This window comes from Mirounga leonina, unplaced genomic scaffold (assembly GCF_011800145.1).
Source record: "Mirounga leonina isolate KUSES-001 unplaced genomic scaffold, KU_Mleo_1.0 Mir_93, whole genome shotgun sequence".
NCBI classification, from domain to species: Eukaryota; Metazoa; Chordata; class Mammalia; order Carnivora; family Phocidae; genus Mirounga; species Mirounga leonina.
Window position 1 is genome coordinate 55,953,492 of NW_023270854.1, and position 23,043 is coordinate 55,976,534.

At 39.1% G+C, this 23,043-nt stretch overlaps 1 protein-coding gene across 1 annotated transcript in view; it reads right to left on the reverse strand.

The window, feature by feature from the left end:
- The window catches only part of LAMA1 (laminin subunit alpha 1), a 164,078-nt gene that overhangs the window by 118,094 nt on the left and 22,941 nt on the right, over nt 1–23,043 (reverse strand). Inside the window, exons 2-3 of the mRNA XM_034995743.1 lie at nt 16,084–16,254; nt 15,778–15,890 (exon numbers count right to left, since the gene is read on the reverse strand). Coding sequence (XP_034851634.1) covers nt 15,778–15,890; nt 16,084–16,254 — 284 coding nt within the window. The remainder of the gene's footprint in view (nt 1–15,777; nt 15,891–16,083; nt 16,255–23,043) is intronic.

Genomic DNA, 23,043 nt, shown 5'->3' on the forward strand with positions numbered 1-23,043 from the left:
CTCTCTGTCTAATAAATAAATAAAATCTTAAAAAAAAAAAAAAAAAACTGAAAGCAGGGGCTCAAACAGATACTAGTACACCAATGTTTACAGGAGCACTATTCACAATACCCAAGAGATGGAAATAACCCAAATATCCATCAATAGATAAATGGGTAAACAAACTTTGGGCTGTCCCTATAATGGAATATTATTCAGTCTTAAAAAGGAATGAAATTCTAATACAATCTACAACATGGATGAACCTTGCAGACATGATGCTAAGTGAAATAATCCAGACACAAAGGACAAATAACTGTATGATTCCACCCACATGGGTTACCTAAAGTCGTCAAATTCATAGAGACTGAAATTAGAGGTATGGTTAATTGGGGCTGGGGAGGGGTGGGAGGAATAGGGAGTTAGTGTACAAAGTTTCATTTTGGGATAATGAGAAAGTTCTAGAGATGAACATTGGTGAAGGTTGTACAACAATGTGAGGGTACTGAATGCCACTGAACTGTACCCTTAAAAAATGGTTAAAATGGCAACCGTATGTATATTTTCCTCAAGAAATAAAAAGATGTGAAAATAGGGAGAGAAAAGTAAATGGCATGAAGACTCAACTTTTCGTGGAAGATGGAGATTTCTTTTTTTAATTTTTGTATTGTTATGTTAATCCCCATACATTACATCATTAGTTTTAGATGAAGTGTTCCATGATTGTTTGTGCATAACACCCAGTGCTCCATGCAGAACGTGCCCTTTTTAATAACCCATCCTCCCACCCCCCTCTTCTCTAGAACCCTCAGTTTGTTTTTCAGAGTGATCGTCTCTCATGGTTCGTCTCCACCTAAAGATGGAGATTTCTTAATTGAACGCGAGTGGGAGCACTGTATTTCCAGTCAGGGAACTCTGGAGAAACCAAAGAAGCCATGTGGAGGTCAAGCAAACAGCACAGAGGGCATGTCTGGACTCTTACCTTCCCCATGACCCTATTTCTGTCATGTTCTCACGGAGCTCCGGTAAGGCATGATGGTATTTTACCAAATACAAAACCTAAGCCCCAAACTGTTAGGGTTTGAAAAGGAGAAGAAGGCCCTTGTCTAGAGATTCACAGTTCAGACAGATTGCTTTCCTCCTTGGGGTTACTTCCTAAACCACGAGCTGACGCCTGGGCAGCCGCTTCTTGCTGGCCCTAGCTCATTCTGGTGTAAAGTAAGAAATAACCCTCAATGGTGGCCATTACAATGGAGGCCTACCACATGGTCATCTCTCTAGCTTTCTTGTGCTTCTATCCTACAAAGAACAAAGGGAAATACACTCTGATAACATGCCATAAGATATTAGAGAAGAGAGAAACTGTTAAATTTTAAGTCTGACAATTCTCAGTCACCTTCCAAATCTGAGAGGGAAAGTTCTCAGGAACGATTAAATCTGCACTATATCAGTCACTTGATGATTTACTTTGAAAAATATGACAAATGCCCACATTTTATCAAAAGCTATTCTAGAAGGGTATATGGGAACTCTGGTACTTCCCACTCAATTTTTCTGTAAATCTAAAACTTCTCAACAAAATAAAGTCTATTAGTTTTTCAGCAATGAACAAAGCAATTTACACATTATTATTGTAGTTATCAGTTACTCAAAGAAAGCTTACACCACCCCCATTGGCTAATGAGTGGTTTTAAGACTTCACCAAACTTCTCAGGATGTCTTAGTTTGGACAGCTGTGACTCCCCGGCTAATAATCTGCAGGTTTTAATTTGATCTCACAGCTTTCCCAGACTTCATTTCCGTACCTTATGGCACATAAAGGGCAAGCCAGAGCGGGTCAGTGCCCTCCGAGTCTCTGCGAAAATATTTCAAAGGGCTCCCAGGTCTGAGGAAATGTACAGGCAGAGGGACTGTTGTCCCGGTCGCTAGAGAGTTTCTACCTTTATCACTGTGGGAGTTTTGTCATCTCACCGAAACTAATACTTATCGAGTAAGACTTCCAAAATCACTCCACCCAGTTAACAAATTTTTAATTTCTTACCATCTAGAGAATTATAAACTAAATTTGTTATTTTCCCCAGTTCAGGCTTAAAATGACAAATCCGGAGAATGTTTTCTCTACATTCCACTGCATTACTCACAATGAATAATGTGAATCTGAATCAATATGTTCTTCACTTATCTCACATTATAAGTCTAGTGTGAAATAGTATTTGGGGGAGAACACTTTATAAAATGCTCAATTTTATAAATTGATGTAAGGTACCAGTATCAGATTTTTAGTGATTTTCCTCAAGTGCCGTAATTATTCTTGGCACCTCTCAAAACAATGATATTTAGGGTTAATTCATTTTTTTCCCTTTTGTTACAATATAAAAATTCTATCGTGCCTCTTGCATTGATATGCAAATATCTAAAAATGTCACCACCATGTTACAAGCAATTTGACCATTCCCGTAGAGATTAATAATCAGTGACATAATTTATCCATGTGAAGATAATAGACAAGAACAAATAAATATTGTTTAAGCATCTGAATTCAACCCAGCACTCCCAAATATATGTCCAATACAGTGACATAAGTCAATAAATGTATGTTACATCTGAATAAGTGCATGAACAAATGAATAAATAAATAATAATAGAGGCTCTGCTATTCAATTAGCAGGGAACAAAAACTGAAAGGAAATGTTAATCTCTGTGCTCCTGAGGGGTTTGAGACACACACTTTCATTCACTGTCAGTGAGTCTACAAAGGGAACAATATTTTGGAAAAAATAAGGCAGTACAGGTCACATTGGAAAGATGTTTAAGCTCTTTGACCCAATAATCCCATTTCTTGGAATTTACATGAAAATATAATCAGCACTGCAGTCACAAAAATATTTAAATATTTGTTGCAGCCTGATTTTATAAAATTGGAAACACCTTACATGTCCAACAATGGGAACAGGATGAATAAATTATCATGTACCCAGATGGTGACCTATTATTCTGCCATTAAAAACTGTTACAGGAATGTAGATGCTGGCATGAAGAAGAAATTGGTACTGCCTGGTCCTCGTGGAGTAAACAACTAGAAAACTAGATAAAGATATAAAAGAAGGGTTCTAAAATATTGGACAGCAGGCGGCACAGGACGGTGATTCCACAGAGAAGAGCTTTTCGCCTAGAGACACTTTCTTGACAGTGGTTCTTCAGTGTCTGATAAAGTTAAATATTGACATACCTTTGGCTATGCAATTCCAACCCTAGAGAAATAAAAACATATGTCCAAAAAAAGATTTTTATAAGAATGTTCATGGCAGCTTTATTTACAACAGTCAAAAATGAGAGCAACTAGCAGATAAATAAGTTCTTGGATCTAATGCATAACACAGTGATTATAGTCCACAATAGTGTATAGTAAACTTCAAAGTTGCTAAGAGACTAGATCTTAACTGTTCTCAACATAATTACAGGACATGATAGAAATGTCAGCTATTGCCTCTGTAGTAATCATATTGCAATACATAAATGTCTCAAACCAACAAGTCGTGCATCTCAAACTTACACAATGTTATCTCTCATTACATCTCAATAAATTAAATAAAATAGGCATTGAGAAAAAGAACTGGAACAACCCAAACAACATAACGAGATGATGGATAAATAAGTGTTGGTACATTCGTGAAATAAAACACCCAGAAATCAAAGACCAAACCACTCATACAAGCAGCAGCGGCTGAATTGCACAGCTGCCAGGCTAAAAGAAGCCAGACACAAAACGACACACCGTTTACCCCCCTTTATATACTATGTAACAGGCCAAGCTAATCTCAAGTGAGAAACATTCAGGACAGTGTTTCCTCTGGCGGCAGGAGGTGGGGGGCTGGCGGAGGGCTGACTGGGAAAGGCACAGGGGAGGTTCCGGAACTGGTCTGTATCTCGGTAAGGCTGTGCCTTACCCATGTGTCTATATGTGTCAAAACCCATCCAACTATACCCTTAGGATGGGTGCATTTCATGGTGTGTAAACTGTATCTCAGTCAACAGGAAAAAGGAAAGAAGACATTTATTATAGGACTGGATGTACTATTTTAGCTCCATAAACACACCTTTCCTCAGCTGCTCTGCTATGTACCTTTCCTCATCGCCTGCTCCCTTCCTTCACTCCCTTCGGGTTGTCTCCCTGATTTCCCTAAGCTGCCCTTCCTTTGTGTTCTCCAAGCATCCTTAACCCCTGCACAACCTACACCACTGGACCAAAGAGGTCTGCTTACTTGCCTATTTCCCCCACTAGACCTGAAGGCCGGAGGGCCAGGCTCAGCCTTACATAACAAGTGAAGCGGCAGTGATAATAACCAACATATATAAGGAAGCTACTGTTTGATGTACACTTTTCCGGGCTGAGAGCTTTCCCCAGATGTCATCATTGTCTTGTTCATCAAGGAATCCTGAGACCCTGGTGCCCAATAAGCAGAGATATGAATTATTAAATATATACGGTGTTCTCAGATATGATAGAATAGGTCAAAAGGTAATTCCTGGTAATTAGAATCACAAATGGTTTTTTTAAAAAACTTTTTTCTCTTATGGGGCGCCTGGGTGGCTCAGTTAGTTGGGCGTCCGACTCTTGATCTCAGCTCAGGTCTTAATCTTGGGGTTGTGAGTTCAAGCCCCACACTGGGCTCCACGCTGGGTGTGGAGTCTACTTTAAAAAAAAAATTTTTTTTTAAATAAAAACTTTTTTTCTTGTTTTTCCTGTATTTAAAAAATTTCTGCTTCTATATCAAAATAAAGGACATTTCTGCATAGAGAAAAGGCCAATTGAAGACCTAAAAAACACAAGAGCTATTTTGAGGTATAGCTGAGGTATTCATGAGCTACTTTGCTTTTTTATTTGTTACAACTTTTTAGAGATAAATATGTTGCAATTTGAGCAGAATGTTAAGCAAAAAGCAAATGCTACAATGGATTCCAACTGCACTGTATTTTTCAAAGAAATATTTCTTCAGGAATGAAAACTGATCTCTTTTTAGCTTCAGTATAACAGAAAGAAATAATGATTTCAGAACAGACTTTCCTTTCTTTCCATACATATACAAGACAACTTTATTTTGAAGACAAAACAGTTGGGGACAAGAAAAGTATATTTTGACAGAGTCTTGAGACTATCTTCGCTGATTTCCCACAATCCTTCGCAAGGCCCAGTCTAAGGGGCCCTGCTGAGTGAGACGTACACCATCATCATAAGGCCAGTACTCTGACATTCAAAACAGAAAAAGGGGAAGGAGGATGGAACACGAAACTGTGCTAACTGGAAAAATGTTTACGCTTGACTGTTGGGCAAACTATTGATAGTAAGCTTTATCATTTAAAGCTTAAAAGTAAATCTTGCCAAGAAACAAAACTCCACATAGTTCTTGAAGCCTGGCCTCAGTTATTTGAATTTATTCAGCTCACTGTTCACGAACATCGGACAATTTAAGGTACAATATTTGTATCCCCATTTGATCCTCTAGCTCTTTAGGATTCCTAAAGATAAAGGTGCGGCACCTAAGGCTAAGCTGCGGGAGGCTGGCAGGAGAAGCCCCTCAGAGAGCCGTTTTCAGAAGGATGAGGCAGTGATTTTACAACAGGTGTCCAATTGTTTACCCCTCCCCTCCTGACAGGCCACAGTTGCTTCCCGTTTCCTTTACTTGAATCACTGCTGACCTCAGTGACTCAGTGACCCATAGAGCACAGGGAAGCGATGCTGCATGACTCGGAGGCCAGGTCTACATGGGGACATAGCTTCTGCCACTTCCTCTGGAAGTCCTTCTGCTGGAGCTTTGAACTGCCATATAGGCACTCTGCCTTAAGGCTGCCATGCTATGAGGAAGCCCACACCTGCCCACATGGAGAGGCCATCCAGAGAATTATTGAGGCCACATGATAAGGCCAGCCCATGGGTGCCTCAGTACCCCCTCCCCAGCTGCCCAGATGCCCCCTACCCAACTGCCCAGCACCCTCCTTAGCTGCCCAGACTTCCTTCCCCAGCTACCCAGCACCCTCCCTAGCTACCTGGGCTTCCTTCCCCGGTTGCCCCACCTCCAACCCCCATGGACTGCAACCTTACGCATCACTCAATCAAACCCCTCCTGAAATTCTGGCCCATCAAAACCGGGATAGATATAAAATGAATGCTGTTGTTTTAGAGGTTTGCTGTGATTTCTTACACAATAGATATGCAATAGATAACTGGAGAAGTTGTGTATGAAACAATAGAATGAGAGAAAAGTGTGAAAACAAAAGAAAGACATATCTATGAGAATAGCAGCTTTGCAGAAAACAGGATGAAAAAGATAAAAATGTCTGAAGGACAAGAATTTAGTGAGGCTTACTTCCAAATCACAATGAACAGCTTAAGATTTCTTCCAATCTATTCTTTTTGCCAAACAAATTCAAGAAAAACTTAATATCTGAAATTGGTTGAGACCAGTATAAAGTGACAGAAAACTGAAACACAATGAATCACTTTGAATACATACAAGGAAACGGTAACAGTAATTCCTACCACAGTTTCCAAGAAGGGTCTCTGCCTGACCTCTTTTAATGAACAGCCAAGACTCACTTACAATGAGAAGCTCCAATTTACATGCAATTCTTGTTCTAAAAATCTTACAAGATTTTCTGTCTTAAGACTGTGAAATCTGCCTGTTCTTTTCTTACTTACCCTGTCAATGTGCTTAGCAAACACTTTCTATTTGGATGATACAATAATAAATCTCAATCTTGTTCTGGTCCACTTTTCAGAAATTTTAGGGAAAAAAACAGCAGATATCCAAATTAATGAGGTTTTAGAAAACCCAGCAAACAAGCAGCTATTGTCTCAAGTTTTGTATAAAACAAAGGCCCTTCTGTGATTATGTTCCCACAACAAAGTGCTACTTCCTAATTAAACCTACACAGAAAATAAAGCACTGCTTCAAAAGGCAGCTTTATTTTCAGTGCCATAAGAAACATTTCCTTTTTTACAAAACATATTTTATCTTCTAAAGGAACATTACCAATTTTTACTCACAAATCTGACCACCCCCAGAGAAACTGTTTGCCCAGGTTTCAACATTTTCAAAGGAGAATACAAAACATGGATTCATTTTCCTTCTTCTTGGCCAAAAAGCACACGGTAGATAGCACCCAAATCTACCAGTCACCGTAGGGAAAGGGCCCGCCTAGCAGCAACGTGAGTAAAGAGAACAGGGGGAGGGATTAGGAAGAATGTGAACTATCCTAAATCAGGAGGAAATTATAAGAGATCCGGCCAGTTTCCCCATAATGCAGAGGACAACAGCGATAGAGACCAAGAACAAGAGAGGTGAGACAGTGTAGCATAGTGTGGAAGGAACCAGAAGTCCTGGTTTCCAATCCCAGCTTCAGCACACAGAGCCCCATGAACCCTGGGCAAGTCACTCAACCACCCTGTGCCACAATGTGCTTACCTCTGAAGAGGAGAACATCTGTATTTCAGGATTGCTAGGGAGAGCAGATAAAATCATATGGATGAGGAAAAAACTGCTGTGTAGTCTACAGCCTATACTTATGTACTTGTGTATATATGTGTATAGAGAGAGAGAGATTCCTATATGTGTTCATTGTATATGCATATACAATATATAGATTGTATATTCACATACATAGATTCAATATGCTATATATAGATTCTATACCTACTATATATAATGCTACAACACTATCTTACTAAATTCTATATTATTCTAAATTCTATAATATTAAATTCTATATATTACATGCATACATTATATATACATTATATATGTATACTGTATATAATCTATATACTACATACAGTTGACCCTCAAATAACATGGGTTTGACTTGCATGGGTCCACTTATACATGGATTTTTTTGCAATACAGTACAGTACTGTAAATGTATTTTCTCTTCCTTATGATTTTTTTTGTTTTTTAAAAAGATTTTATTTATTTATTTGACAGGGAGAGAGGGCACAAGCAGGGGGAGTGGCGGGCAGAGGCAGAGGGAGAAGCAGGCTCCTGGCTTAACAGAGAGCCTGATGTGGGGCTCAATCCCAGGACCCTGGGATCATGACCTGAGCTGAAGGCACCCAGGTGCTCCTTCCTTTTGATTTTCTTAATAATATTTTCTTTTTCTCTAGCTTATTTGATTGTAAGAATACAGTATATAGAGGTTTGTATATATAATACATGTAACATAAACTATATTATATATATATTATATATTATATATTTACATGTATATAATATGTATATAATACATGTAACATAAAAAAATATGTGCTAATTGACTATAAGGCTTCCAGTAAACAGCACGTTGGTAGTTGAGTTTTGGGGGGGTCAAAAATTATACACAAATTTTCAACTGCATAGGTGATAAGTACCCCTAAGCCCCATGTTGTCCAAAGGTCAACTATATAAGTCCTATACATACACATTATATATACATGTTCATATATGAAGTATATGTATAGATTCCTATACACATACAGGTGATAAATGTTCCTTTTTAATGGGAAAATCAAAATAAAACTAAACACAAACTTGTAGTATGAACCTTGAAACTGATATGCATTCACTGCATTACTTCATTGGCATACATATGAGATCAATCCCTTTTTACTGAAAGCTCAAGTTATTACCCATAACAGAAAACAACTAAGGTGTCAGGCATGGAAATTCTATGCAAGTGATGGGTACGCCGTGTAGAAGAATATTACTGCAACTTTAAAAATTATATAATAGTGAGTTTTAGTCATGTTTGGAAACACTCATGCTACAAAGTTAAATAAAATATCAGGACACTACCATATACGTCAAAAATCTCAGCTGAAGGGATGGGATTGCCCAGTGATGCAGACAGAGCCCAGGCTCTTGATCCTCAGGGAGTCCTACCCTTGAGCGAGTTACCTGAATTCCCTGAGTCTCGGTTTTGTCATTTGTCAAAAGGAGATAATAATAGGACCAAACTCATAGCGTATGAGGATTTGATGATGTAACACCCATAATAAATATGTAATATATGATAGCATTATTGCAGCATTATTAAATACACAGAAATGCATACAAAAGTCTAAAAGCAATATGCTCATAATTTCATGGTTGCTTCGGAGTGAAGTGATTGTAAGTTTTGCCACCTCTTTACATTTACCTGATCCTTCTAATTTTTCTACCATGAGCCCATATTACTTTCCTAGCCAGAAAAAAAAAATAGAATTATTGACTTATGAATTTATTTTTCAACATCTACTTAATTGCATCCCTTAACCTAATCTTACTAGCTAACTCCAATTAGATTATATCAAGGTCTTGGTTAAAGTTTCCCTTGGTGATATCTAAAGATCTTTGGGACTTCAAAGTCATTTGTGGATATATGACATAAATATGACAGAAGGATAGGGAGTTCACATTTATTTAGTGTGTGGAATTTGTCAGGGGCTTGACTAGGAACATCCTTCATTCTTAATGCTATGGCCTTCTACTTTATAAATTATGAAAGCATATCACCCAACTACATTTTATATATCTCCACCATGCCACACAATAAAAAAGTAACAATAAATACATACATAAATAAACAGAACTGCCTCCCCTTTTCCTCTACCACTGTACTTCTTAAAGTCACAGCACCAAGGTGTCACCCTAGATGGTCTCTCGGTCGAGATCTAAGGACACACCTAGTCTGTCGATGTTATCAGAAGGCAGGCCATGGTTTCAACTTGAAAATTCTAAATTTTGCATCTTCATTCCAAAGTTGATCTAAAAGCTTACTATAAGCATATTCAGGATCTGGCCAACCGCGGTATAAGATAATTCTGTTCCAGGATTTCAAGGGCACGTCTCTGTGTTTACATGGTCACACTGACAAAGGGATCACCTACTGAGAAAGTATTTGTGCTTGTTGAGGAGCAACTGCAAACCTACCTTTCTATACTCTGCTTTGTGGGGCTTTGAGTGCAGGCACTAGCAGGAGGCTGGAAGGCTGGAGGAGGGAGGCAGGGAGATGAGGCAGCCTCCTCCAAGCCTCCGGGTGCAAATAACCCAGCACGTCCCGAGGTTCCCCCTCAGTGTCAGCATCCCTGAGTTCTCTTTTTCTTAAAAGATTTTTTTTTTTTTTTGTCAGAGAGAGAGAGAGTGAAAGAGCACAAGCAGAGGGAGCAGCAGAGGGAGAGGGAGAAGCAGGCTCCCTGCTGAGCAACGGGCCCGATGCCTGACTCCATCCCAGGACCCTGGGATCATGACCTGAGCCAAAAGCAGATGTTTAACCAACTGAGCCACCCAGGTGTTCCACCTGAGTTCTCTTGGTACTCCCTTCCCCTGTTCTCCACCACCATTTAACCTGTTCCTCGTGCTAGATCCATCCCTCTAAATAATTGGTGTGGCTTCTGTTTTCCTGAGTGGATGGATCTGGGCTGATATAAAACAGCATGTATGTCACAATAGCCAACTTTTAAAAATTGTGGTAAAATGTACATAAACATCAAAAATGACCATTTTCGCCATTCTAAGTGTGCAGTTCAGTGGCATTAAGTCCATTCACACTGTTGTGCAAGCATCACCACCATCTGCCTCAAGAACTTTTTCATCTTCCCAAACTGAAGCTCTGCCCCCACTAAGCATGAACTCCTCGTTCCCTCCTCCCCTCAGCCCTGGCAACCAGCATTCTACTTTCTGTCTCTTTAGACAGGACTATTCTAGGTACTTCATGTAAGTGGAATCATGCAGTATTTGTCATTCTGTGTTTGGTTTATTTCAAGTAGCATGTTTTCAAGGTTCGTCCGTGTTGTTACAGGTGTCAGAATTTGCTTTCTTTTGAAGGCAGGATTATCTTCCATTCTATTTATGTACCATCCTTCGTTTATCCATTCACTATTTTTTTTTAAAGATTTTATTTATTTGACAGATAGTATGAGAGAGAGAGCATGAGAGGGGGGAGTGTCAGAGGGAGAAGCAGACTCTCTGCCGAGCAGGGAGCCCTATGCGGGACTCGATTCTGGGACTCCAGGATCATGACCGGAGCCGAAGGCAGTCGCTTAACCAACTGAGCCACCGAGGCACTCTATCCATTCACTATTAGCAGACACGGGTTGCTTCCATCTTTTGGCTACTGTGAATAATGCTGCTCTGAACATGGGTGTGCAGAGATCTCCTTGAATTCCTGCTTTTGGTTCCTTTGGGGGATATATAGCTAGAAGTGGCATTGCTGGATCATGTGGAAACTCTCGGTTTAACTTCTTGAGGAACCACCATACTGCTTTCCACAGGACTGTACCATTTTACGTTCCCACCAGTGAGGCACAATGATTTCAATTTCTCCATACCCTTACGAACCTTGTTATTTGCTGTTTTGCTTTTGTTTTTGTTTTTGTTTTAGTAATAGCCATGTTAATGGGTGTGAAGTGGTATCGCCCTGTGGTTTTGATTTTCAAATTTCCCTAATGATTAAAGATTCTGCCTGGTGTCTTAACTTTGAAAGTCCTGTGCCTCAATCGATTGAGAGCCTCTATCATAAGGAGTACATTTTCAGATAATTAGCAGGGACTAAAAGAATGGTGACAATCACTAAAGTCAAGATCCATCAAATGTGCATGCTATCCCTCACTCAGAATGATTTCTTTAAAATTTTAAGTTGTCACGAAAGATCCCTCACTCACGCCCAGCTGCACAGCAAGCTTCTAGCTCATGGGACAGTGAGCAGCAGTTTGTTACGTGGACTACCCACGTAACGTGTTAGCGTTACAAGTGTTAGGATGACTCTTAATTCTTATTTTTCTTAAAACAAAAATACCACACTCATTTAATTCCCATGCAATATTTTTTAAAGTGAGATATTGCTAAATATCTAATAACATAAATTCAAAAATTTTGTGAATCAATGCCAGAATGAATAGCAGGCATTATTTTAAAGAAGTAAAAAATGAATCTAATCGTCCCCCTGGTAATGTGTTACTAAAGCAAACACTGCGCTGCTAAAACCTTCTGCAAACTAGACAACATTTGTGGACTTTCTGATAACACCACTTTTTCTCATTTCTTTAATTTATCTTTCATGTAACCAAACACGAAACACAGAGGCTACAAATGGCAGAATTTCAGCAGGGTCATCAACTAGAGAATCAAGAGAGGGATTGAAATCTTTAGCTTTTGCCAACACAGAATGAAGCTGGTAATTTGGTCGTAAAACCTCAGGAGCTGACATATTTATTAAGTTACATGAACACATTTACAATATGATGTTGGGGACGCCTGGGTGGCTCAGTCGGTTAAGCGTCTGCCTTTGGCTCAGGTCATGATCCCAGGGTCCTGGGATCGGGTCCCGCATCGGGCTCCCTGCTCCGCGGGGAGCCTGCTTCTCCCTCTGCCTCTGTCTCTCTCTCTGTCTCTCATGAATAAATAAATAAAATCTTAAAAAAAAAAAAAAAAAAAATATGACGTTGTTATGACTCCTGACGATACTAAGGTCTGTCTACAATTATACTTTAGAAATCCATACTATAGAATTTACATTTTTACTGAAGTGAAACAAAGCAGTCAAAAGGCTTGTTTGCTGACTATCATCTTTTAATCAGAATGTGAACAAAAAAGCGGAGGGGAATGTTTAGGAACAAAGCATGGATTCAGTCAGAGCCTCAACTCTGCCAAGGCCTGGGTGTGCAAGAGTGAATAAGGCAAGCTCCAGTGAATGTTAACTGGCAAGGAAAGTGAAAGAGAAGAAGAGGAGGAAGAAGAAGAATACAGCTGGGGTCCCTGCTCTCAGGGAGTGTATTATCTAGAAATTAACGAGGAGCTGGATAATGGCTGGCTTGACAGGGAAACACACAGATTCTGACAAGGGAAAGAAGTCATCAGAATGTGTAGCCAAGCTCTAGATCTGAGTGTCGATAAGACCCAGGAAACAAGGGTGAAATGTGGGGGGAAAGGCGAGATAACTTTACAAGGGAGAGATTGACCGTCAATACCTAATGGATTAGCCTCCTTACTAGTGGGACAACCAGCCTTGGGAGCAACAGAAGTAGCCAGGATTGCAGATCATGTGTTCTGGCCAAAATTATTTAACTGGAATTGAACGAAGTCTTTAGAGCTGAGTTTAGGTTATAGGAAATAGAGTGCATAAAAGAACATGTTAACAAGACCACAGTGAAACAATCCAACAAATCTAGATCATGGGATATTCTATAAGACAAGTGGCCTAGTCTATTTAAAAAGTCAGTATTCTTAAAGTAGAGAGCAATTCAAATTAGAAGAGATTTAAGAAGTCTAATGATCAGGTTTTTATGGATCCTGGTTTAAAAAAGAAAAAAAGCTACACAAGACATTGGTGGATAAACTGGGAAAATTCGATACAGATGGTGAAATAGTTATTAGGAAATTGCTGCTAATTTTGTCGGGGCTGCTAATGGCATGGTACCTATTCAGGACAAATCTCTATTTTTTGAAGATACAAAACATACTGTATTGGTACAATATCACAATGACTGCCATTCACCTGGGAACTTTGGGAAGATGAAACCAACATTGCAAAATGCTTAACAATCTCTGAATCTCGGGGGTGGGTATATGCATGCCCACTGGAATTTGCTTTCTACATATTAAAAAATGTCCATATTAGAAAGGCTCAATAAATAAACAAATCTGAGAGATTTGCTCAGATATAAGCATAATACACTTTTTTTAGAAACTGAAAGCATGACAAAAATTTTACGCCATATAAAAAGTAAAGACATTTCGGACTACAAATTCGTTTATATTATCTTAATTTGGAAGCATATCTAAAAATGCTAGAGGTCTTTAACTATGCATTACATGCCTACTTTTGAAATATGCCTTAAAGACCTAAAACTGACATGCCCCTGGAACTCCTCAAGCTGGCTCAACTCACCCTAAAGCAAAAGAGTTCTTTCCCTTCAGAGTGAAGTCAAACGTGACACACTGCAAGATAAATGGTAGCCTAACATGAATCTGAAATCTATATGGAAAATGTCCAGCTGGTAGTTTGGCTCTAAACTCATATAGTATCACATTCCTGATAGTGAAAATGGCTATATTTTTTTCCCTTAAAAAAAGAAAATAAATAGAAAAAGTGATGGGAAAACCAAAATCTCCAGCAGACACATTCTTACCATTGAAATAAAAACAAAGGCCAGGCCAAAAGGGGGGCTCTTTTCTCTTTCTTTTTTTTTTTTTTTTTTAAAGATTTTATTTATTTATTTGACAGAGAGAGACACAGTGAGAGAGGGAACACAAGCAGGGGGAGTGGGAGAAGGAGAAGCAGGCCTCCCACTGAGCAGGGAGCCCAATGCGGGGCTTGATCCCAGGATCCTGGGATCACGACCCGAGCCGAAGGCAGACGCTCAACGACTGAGCCACCCAGGCGCCCCCTTTTCTCTTTTTCTTTAGGGAGATTTAAAAATATGAAGATATGACCTATTATGTCAAGACATATGGCTGAAAACATTGAAAAATGTTATTTTACTTAAATAAATACTATGAACCTAAACATGGGGAAAAATCTCCTGAGCTTCGCATTCTGCTACCTGGTTTACTGTTATTATTAGAGATCCAAAGTTTCTTTTATGTGAATATACACAGTATTGCTCTTTCTTCTACTGAAAATCCTTCACATTTTTTTTTTAATATTTTATTTATTTATTTGACAGAGAGAGACACAGCGAGAGAGGGAACACAAGCAGGGGGAGTGGGAGAGAGAGAGAAGCAGGCTTCCCGCGGAGCAGGGAGCCCGAAGTGGGGCTCGATCCCAGGACCCTGGGATCATGACCTGAGCTGAAGGCAGACGCTTAACGACTGAGCCACCCAGGTGCCCCCAAATCCTTCACATTTTTAAAACTATCACCTATCCAAAGAATTTTAATTATTTGCCATTAAATTTCCACAATTCCTATTTCAATCCTACAGGGCATATTTCAACTATTTGTCTCTTTAAGCTTATATTTAGCATGATATTGATGAGTTCGAATGTAAGAGAAATTGAATGGAAATAAATAAGAAGGTCATGCAATGGCTTTTCTGGAGAACTCAAATGAGAAATGTTGACAATAACTCCCAAATACCTGCCACCTCTCTTTTCATTCCATCCACTCAGATTTCTTCCCTTTTACTTCCCTTTCCCAGAAGTATTGGGACCACGGGGACCCAGATCATATTTTTCTCCATTCTCCCATGTGATCTGGAGGCAAAGCAAGAAGATACCGGTATGGCTGGAGCCAATTATACCTTGCCTTTGCCAGCTGCTACTGAAGGCTTGCTCACAGAAGTACTGGAACATTCCAGCTTTATTCTCGGCCTCACAGACGCCACGACAGGGCAGAAGCATGGCCAACAGGCTTGATGTTATCCCTTTATTTCCTAGCCTTATTACCTACATACAACCCTTCTGCAATAACTTTGTACAGTGATAACAGCAAGACAATAACCTCAAAAGGAATTTCGTGTGTGGCCCCCCTCCCCTGGGGTATCTGATGACATGTGACACACAGCCTGACAGAGAATCCTGAACCGCTGAGCATGCTCTGCTGACAGCTTCCCAGAACATCAAACCACATGCAAACAATGTCACTCCTCACAGATACCTGGGAATGATAAATGTGACAAGTACTGATACCATGGACTACTTCTGTGCATCACTTGAATTCACCTGGTGGAAAAACAGTCTGAACAGAATGGAAACATGTTTAGAAACAAGCCAGACTTTCCTGAAGGTCATCACAAGAGTGTACAGTTCAGCAACCCAGAGACATTCTTCAATGGTTCTGGCCTGACCTACCTGTCTTAGGTCCAGAGTGATTGTGACCCAGTGATATTCTCTCCCGTTTTGAATACTGGGACTTTGCCACCAGTTATTGGTCCCATCGATTGCATTTGATATTGGATGGCGTTCTGTGAAAAGAAAACATACATGGATTTCTCTTAGCTCTTGGTTTCGAGTTTTTGACTTCCCAATTGCAAGGCTGATGGCAATGAAGAGCAGGGAAGGTGAACACAAACTTCATGACTCCTAACAGAAGTCTTTAGTCCTCATTTCAAGAAGTATCAATTCGCAAGGGTCCTTTGGAATGGGAGCGACACTTGCCTTTGGGGTTGGCGCTGTTGGCATCACAGATCCGGCACTGGGCGTTGCGCACGGGGCGACCAGGCACGTGCTCCACAAGCTTGCAGGACATCTCGGGCCCTTGCTCCCCACAGGTTGCATTGGTGCTGATGTGTGCGTTGCTGGCAAGATTGAGGATGGCAGGAAACAGCCCTGAAAGTCAGGATTCACCAGATCAGCTCAGCCACTTGGAATCAAGAGAATCTCCCTTTGCAGGTGAATCAAAAAGATTTTTAAGTCTGTGCGCCGAGTGAAGGGCGTCTTACACAGAAGCAGCTCATATAGGGGTTTCATGTCTATAAAACTCTAGGACAAGCAAAACCCATCTACCAGGAAATACTCAGAACAATGGTTTCAGGGGGTGGGGATTGCCTGTGAGGGGACACAAGGGGACTTTTTGGGGTGATGTTACATTCTATGGCTCGATGAAGGTTTGGATTACACTGATGTGCTGTTATGAAAAATCATAGAAGGCACAAGTCTACAATTTGGGTAGATTTGAGTATTTCACTGTATGTGCATCTTAACTCGAAAACAAAAAAGAATTATAAATAAATACTCACATAAATGCTTAAAAGTTTAGAAGCAAAGCACACTGATGTCTAAACTCACTTTGAAATGCATCAAAAAATAAGCCAGTTTGATGGATAGCGATGGAACATGGATACATAGGTGATAGAGGAAGAATAAAATGTTCATTGTAGGGTCAGGAGGAGAGATGTTCATTGTACAATTCTTTCCGCTTTTCTGATTGAAAAATCTTCATAATAAAATGTTGTGGGTGGCGCCTGGGTGGCTCAGCTGGTTAAGGTCTGACTTCGGCTCAGGTCATGATCTCAGGGTCCTGGGATCGAGCTCCGCATCGGGCTCCCTGCTCAGTGGGGAGCCTGTTTCTCCCTCTCCTTCTGCTCCTCACCCCACTCATGCTCTCTCTCTCTCTCTCAAATAAATAAATAAAAATCTTTAAAATAAAAAAAAAATGTTGGGAACATAGGTTTTAAGACAAGTTTCAAATGATCCAATGCATGTATCTGCCAATGAAATTCAAACACCTTTCACTTAAAAGAAAGGCATCCATTCTCTGCTTGCTTTGTTCCAGTCGCTCCTGCTAGGACTCACAAGGTCTTTCCTATAATTATCTAGGATTTTTTTCCTCCCTCTCCTCTTTCTTTACTGTCTGTTTTTGTTGGTGAATAAAACTTTAGAACACAATAATCTAGGTTTCAAAATTCTCTTCAATTCAGTATTAATCTTTGCCTTTGTACATTCCTTTTTGCCTCGAGTGATTTTTATCTTTAAGCAACTGGTCCAAACTATTCAGAAAACAATTTTTGGATGACTGTGAGAAGCATAACTCCTTTAGGTTCTTTAGAACTTGGCTTTATCTTGGTAAAAGAAGATAATAGCTGTGATGGTTCCATAAAATCTAGAAATGATGGTGTACATGACACTGGAGAAGGATTCTACCTAAATGGACATTGTGGACTGAGAGAGAGCATTGAAAGGCGGGGGGGTCTTAGCTAAGTGGGGTTTCTCTAATTGACTCGAATTTGATCTTCTAAGATCACAGAAGATAATCTTTTCTTTATAAAGAACATAGAGTCAATAGTATCTCTGCAATATTTCTTTTCCAGTGAAATCTGAAAAAGCACAATGTAATCTTAGTAATATAGAAGGAATTCATGTCAATTTTTATTTTTTAGGTACTGTTTAATGTTTTCAATGATCTTTTCTATTACAAATATTTAGTAATTGAAATTACAAAATAAAAATGATTATTTGTGTAATGTTATTTTACTGCATTTAAAAAAACTTCCTATGTATCTATTTAAAAAACAACATTTTAGGTAGTTCTCCAAACACTTTCCACATAAAACAGAACCACCTATTAGTAGTGTTCTATCCTAGGAGAATGACCCTTAGCCTCTCAATAGAAAATAGTTATTGAATATTTGTGTTCTAGAGCATTATTCCTAACTGTGAAACACAGCACACTTAACATCATATACAATATTTAATATATTATATATATTTTCACTTTGAACTTAAAGTTGGTTATTTTTATCATATTCCTTTAAAGGGACTTCTTTTTTAATTAAAAAGGCTTTATGAAGAGAGAGATGAATCATTATGTGTAATTATATATTTCCCTAAAGGGTTATTTTTATCAATCAGTAGTTAGACACTTATATTTTCTATACCAGTCGAGTTCCTAAAGTGACATGTAATTCTTGGGAGTGGTACTTAGATGGCAGGAGGAGCTGATATTTATTCTGTTTGGTACTGAGGTAAATACTAATTTTCTCCATCTTTTGGGATCACACTATTCTAGTAACCTGGTTCGAATGTGTCTTATGAGCCAATCATTTAAAATACAGTATGGGTTTAAACTTTGGTGTTTTATCCCTATAGCTAAAATGATGTTTTTCTGGCTCTATAGCACATGTATGTATTTAAATTTTAGTACAACCAACTCTTTCCATTCCCTTTGCACAGATTAGTCAAGCAAGAAAAAGAAACCAAGGTCACGGGAATTGATTTAGCAAAGCATTTCTCTTTCAACAAATACTTTACATGGTAACCTAACAAATGTTCCCACTTCTCCTTTACTCTCCCCCTGCAGTTGCTCCCCATCAAGGCAACTCCCCGCTTCCTGCCCAGGGGTCCTTCCCACTCTGGAGAACCTTGGTGGTCTTGAGTTACTGGGGGCAACTGGGAGTGGTGAAGGCGCCTGCTCTCTGTACTCAGAAGTCTCTACCCTGAGTCACTGAGAAAAAGAAGCTCAAAACTCAACATAAACCTAACATAATTTGGTTGAATAATATCTCAATTATAGTAATCAGCATCAGGTAGATCTTTGTACTAGATAGGCTTTAAAGAACTTCTATATTTCCTTACCTTGCTGGTATCTTAAATATACTTTTAATAAAAAGAAAAATAAATTCCTTCATTAGCATGGCTGAGTAGGAAAACCTTTTAATAGCTAATGTCATAAAAATATCCTGGCTGTCTTTCACTAAAACCGAATCTTTCTTCTCAGATAAGCCAGTGTTTGAAAAAGACTATTCACTAAACATTCTTCCTTACATAATACATTTACTCTCACTTCACAGTTATAGAATAATCACAATTCCCTGTTGCATATGGACCATATCTGTTAGAAGATGAAAGAAAGGTAGAAAGGCACACCAGAAAAAAAGCATGTGTTAAAAATAATTTTTTTTAAAAAAAGCCCCTCAGGTTGCTGAATCATTTCAAAGACCCCTGAAATATTTCAATAAAGGGAGCTTCAAGTTGAAGGAGGGATAGGAAATCAAAGGGTAAGAAAGAATCAGGATCAAGAACCCAGCAAGAACAAACTTTGATTTTATGCATAAAAATCAAAGGCAGAATGAGGGCTCCATCAGGATACATATGTGGCACAGTTTTCCCACTGCCTGGCCGTGCGCTTAGTAAATCAGACTATACACTTTTGTTGAGAGATATTATTTACTGAAGTCAGTGATAACTGTAATACTAATCTGTGTTTTTCCCTCACTCAGGACCCACAATGGAATCATTTCTCCAGGCGCGTATTTAGCCAGTAGCTAAAGACTTCATGAGGCCAAACTCCATTGAGCATGAAATAAATTCCTTCTCATTCACCAGTAGTTTTTTTTTTAATCCCCTTTCTTCACAGCCTGAGTACATTTGGCCTTCTTAAATGCGTTTCAGGACCATGTTAATCTACTGGAAATTCCCTTCTTAATATGAGATGAAAAACTGCCACAAAGCTGGCAGCCCACAATGCTACTACACATAATTCCCAAAGTTTTCATCCGAGAGACTTCCAGATTGTTCAAGAATTCATTTTTAGAGGGCTCTAGATATTTTTTTTTCTCAGCAGAAAATATTTTTGCTGCCTTAAAACTGGAGTATCTAAAATGTGGACTAGCCCTAAAGCCAATTGCAACAACTTTTTCATTAATATTTCTCAAATGATTCGGGGTCAATGGTCAAGAGCCATAATGCATTTGTGTGTAAGAAAAGCATGAGTTCTTCTAATGAGGTTTTTTGTTTTTTTGGTTTTTTTTTCTGTTTTGGGGGAAAAAAAATTTTGCGTTTTATAAAATGTTAGTATATAATGTTATACTAATCCATACTCAAAATCAATGTGATATTCTGAAAAGAAAATGATTTGCAATTCTTAGCTAAGGGATCTGTGGCAATATTTTCAGATCATTTTATTCCCCTGAATAGAGTTTTTAAAAATGATGACTACTCTATAGGGTTGAATAATCAAAGTGGCTTCTGCTGTCAGGAGGATTTATTTTGAAAAAGAATCAAAGTCACTTATTCAATCATGGAGAAATTTGGAAAAAAAAAATTTTTTTTCACAGTCAGACCAAAACAAAATATATTTATTAGAAATATTACACAGTCATACATCATACCCTTCCACGTCAATAGTTAAATACATATGTTGGCATGTCAAGTCCTGACGATGCTGGGTGTGCTCTTTGTAGAAATGAGGCCACAGATCTATCAATTGCAACCAACTAATGTAGTTAAAATTAGGGAGCCACGGAGGATGTTCCAGACTTAGCCAAAGTCTAACATGGGTCAAGAAAAGTGAAACACCCAGGGAGCTTGGGCAAAGGAGATATTAAAAATACTTTTTAACAAGGCAGCTAGGCTCCATATCCCTTACTGCACATCCTTGGTGGCTCATCTCAAAATGGCATGCAAGCTTGAGAACGGAGGAGCTCAGCTGGATTTGGTAAATGGGTGTGCAGAGAAGGGCCCGGATTTCTGAATTAAGAGATTTGTGATTTTTAAAAAACATTCAAATCTATTTTGTTCTCCATTTACCCACCTCTCACTTCCCTAACCACCCATTTACCCAACTAAACATCTGTAAGTTGATTAGAGAAAGCCAGTATTAGAAATAAACTACCCCGGGCGCCTGGGTGGCTCAGTTGGTTAAGCAACTGCCTTCAGCTCAGGTCATGATCCCAGGGTCCTGGGATCGAGTCCCGCATCGGGCTCCCTGCTCTGCGGGGAGCCTGCTTCTCCCTCTCCCACTCCCCCTGCTTGTGTTCCCTCTCTCGCTGTGTCTCTCTCTGTCAAATAAATAAATAAATAAAAATCTTTAAAAAAAAAAAAAAAAAAAGAAATAAACTACCCTGTTTGCCAGCACTCTTTGAAGCATGGTAGTTCCCCGGTGAACAATAAAAACAGCACCTCTAACAGCCACAAATGGCGCTATTCAGAGAAAAACCCTGGAAGCATTTGACACTATTCCAGGATAATAACATAAAATAACTTAATATTCTAAGTTAATAGTATTAAAGTATTCTTAATGACTTGAATTTTAGGAAGATAACATGAATTCATACTCAGTAATGTATCCACATGAGTCTGAAAAAGCAGATGAGAATGTTTGACTAAGTTCAATAAACTTTCAGTGAGAATCTTTTCGGTGCAAAGCACTATGCCAGGCACCTCCCTGAGACACCAGGATGAATGAGCTGGGCTGTTCCTAACCCTAGGGCTTCACAGTCAGAAGGGAAAGAGAAGCATCTACTCACAGATTCTAGTAAGCATAATATTTAAAATGCAGCAATATTTTAAGACATATTCGAGGACAGAGTCTGGAACAAGACATGCAGTTAGAGATAACCCAGGCAGAGGGATGAGGGTGTATACTCAGGCAAAGGCTGGTCTAAAATCCTTTCAGGGCTCCCCTGGTTGGTCTTCAAATCAATTTCAATATCCTTCCCTCTGCACATTTCATGTAACCTATCATGCCCTACTCACCCTTCAAGTTAAGCACTGATCTTTCCTGAATCCCAGGCTAAGATAAATGTTCTTCTTTTGTTCTGCCCTTAATCAGCATGCCCCATCTGCACTTTGCATTTATACCAGCTCCCGCCCCCTCCCATTTTTCTCCCCTCAGTATCCTTCTCCAAAAAATAAAAACAACTCTGATCAGTCTGTGAATTACTTTGGGGCAGAACCATATCCTACTTGCCCTAAGTTAGCATCTGGCTCGTGTGAATGCCCAATAAAACCTGAATGGAAGAAAAGATAAATGAAAGAAGGAATGTTCTCTCACTCCTGGATTACTACCAAGTGCACAGAACCAGGATCCTAAATCTCGACTCTTCTCCTGGTTCCACCGCCAACTATATGTCTTCAGGCAAATCAACCTCTCAGAGCCTCTATTTCTTCAACTATTAAATGAGTATTTTTAAGAGCCCTTTTTTCTAAATTACTGTGATTCTGAAATTTTACCTTAATAGACTATCAGGTAAATTTGTCCACCATTCTCTCTCCCACTATTTGGAAAATGAAATAAGAAAAACTCTTCTCTCCATGGAATGTACAGAAAGGCAAAGAGAAGTAATTTGGTAACTCTTTTATCTTTTTGGCTAAGAGAACCACATAGAAATATAAAGTAACTTCCTTCCTTCCCTCCCTCCCTCTTTCTTTCTCTTTCTTTTGTTTCTTTCCTTTCTTTCCTCTTTCCTTCATTCTTTTGTTTCTTTGGGAGTCACTCCTCAGAGCTTCTGGATCTTGAGAGGAGCAGAAGAGAAACAAATGATGTTTCATACATTTATCATAAGTCAGAGAACGCTCAGAGGTTGGCTTTGCTTCTGATCTATGCCAATGGCAAGAGCACTTCCTTGACTCTTGCCTACTCCCTAGTGTATAAATATACATCATTGGGATTCTTCCAAAACAATAAGTTCTATTTAATATGGCATATTTAATGGGGCAGTTAAGCGTCTGACTCTTGATTTTGGCTCAGGTCATGGTCTTGGGGTCATGGGATTGAGCCCCGTTTCAGGCTCTGAACTGAGCATGGAGCCTGCTTAAGATTCTCTCTGCCCCTCCCCCTGCTCTCTTTCTATAAATAAATAAATAAATAAATAAATAAATAAATAAATAAATAAATAA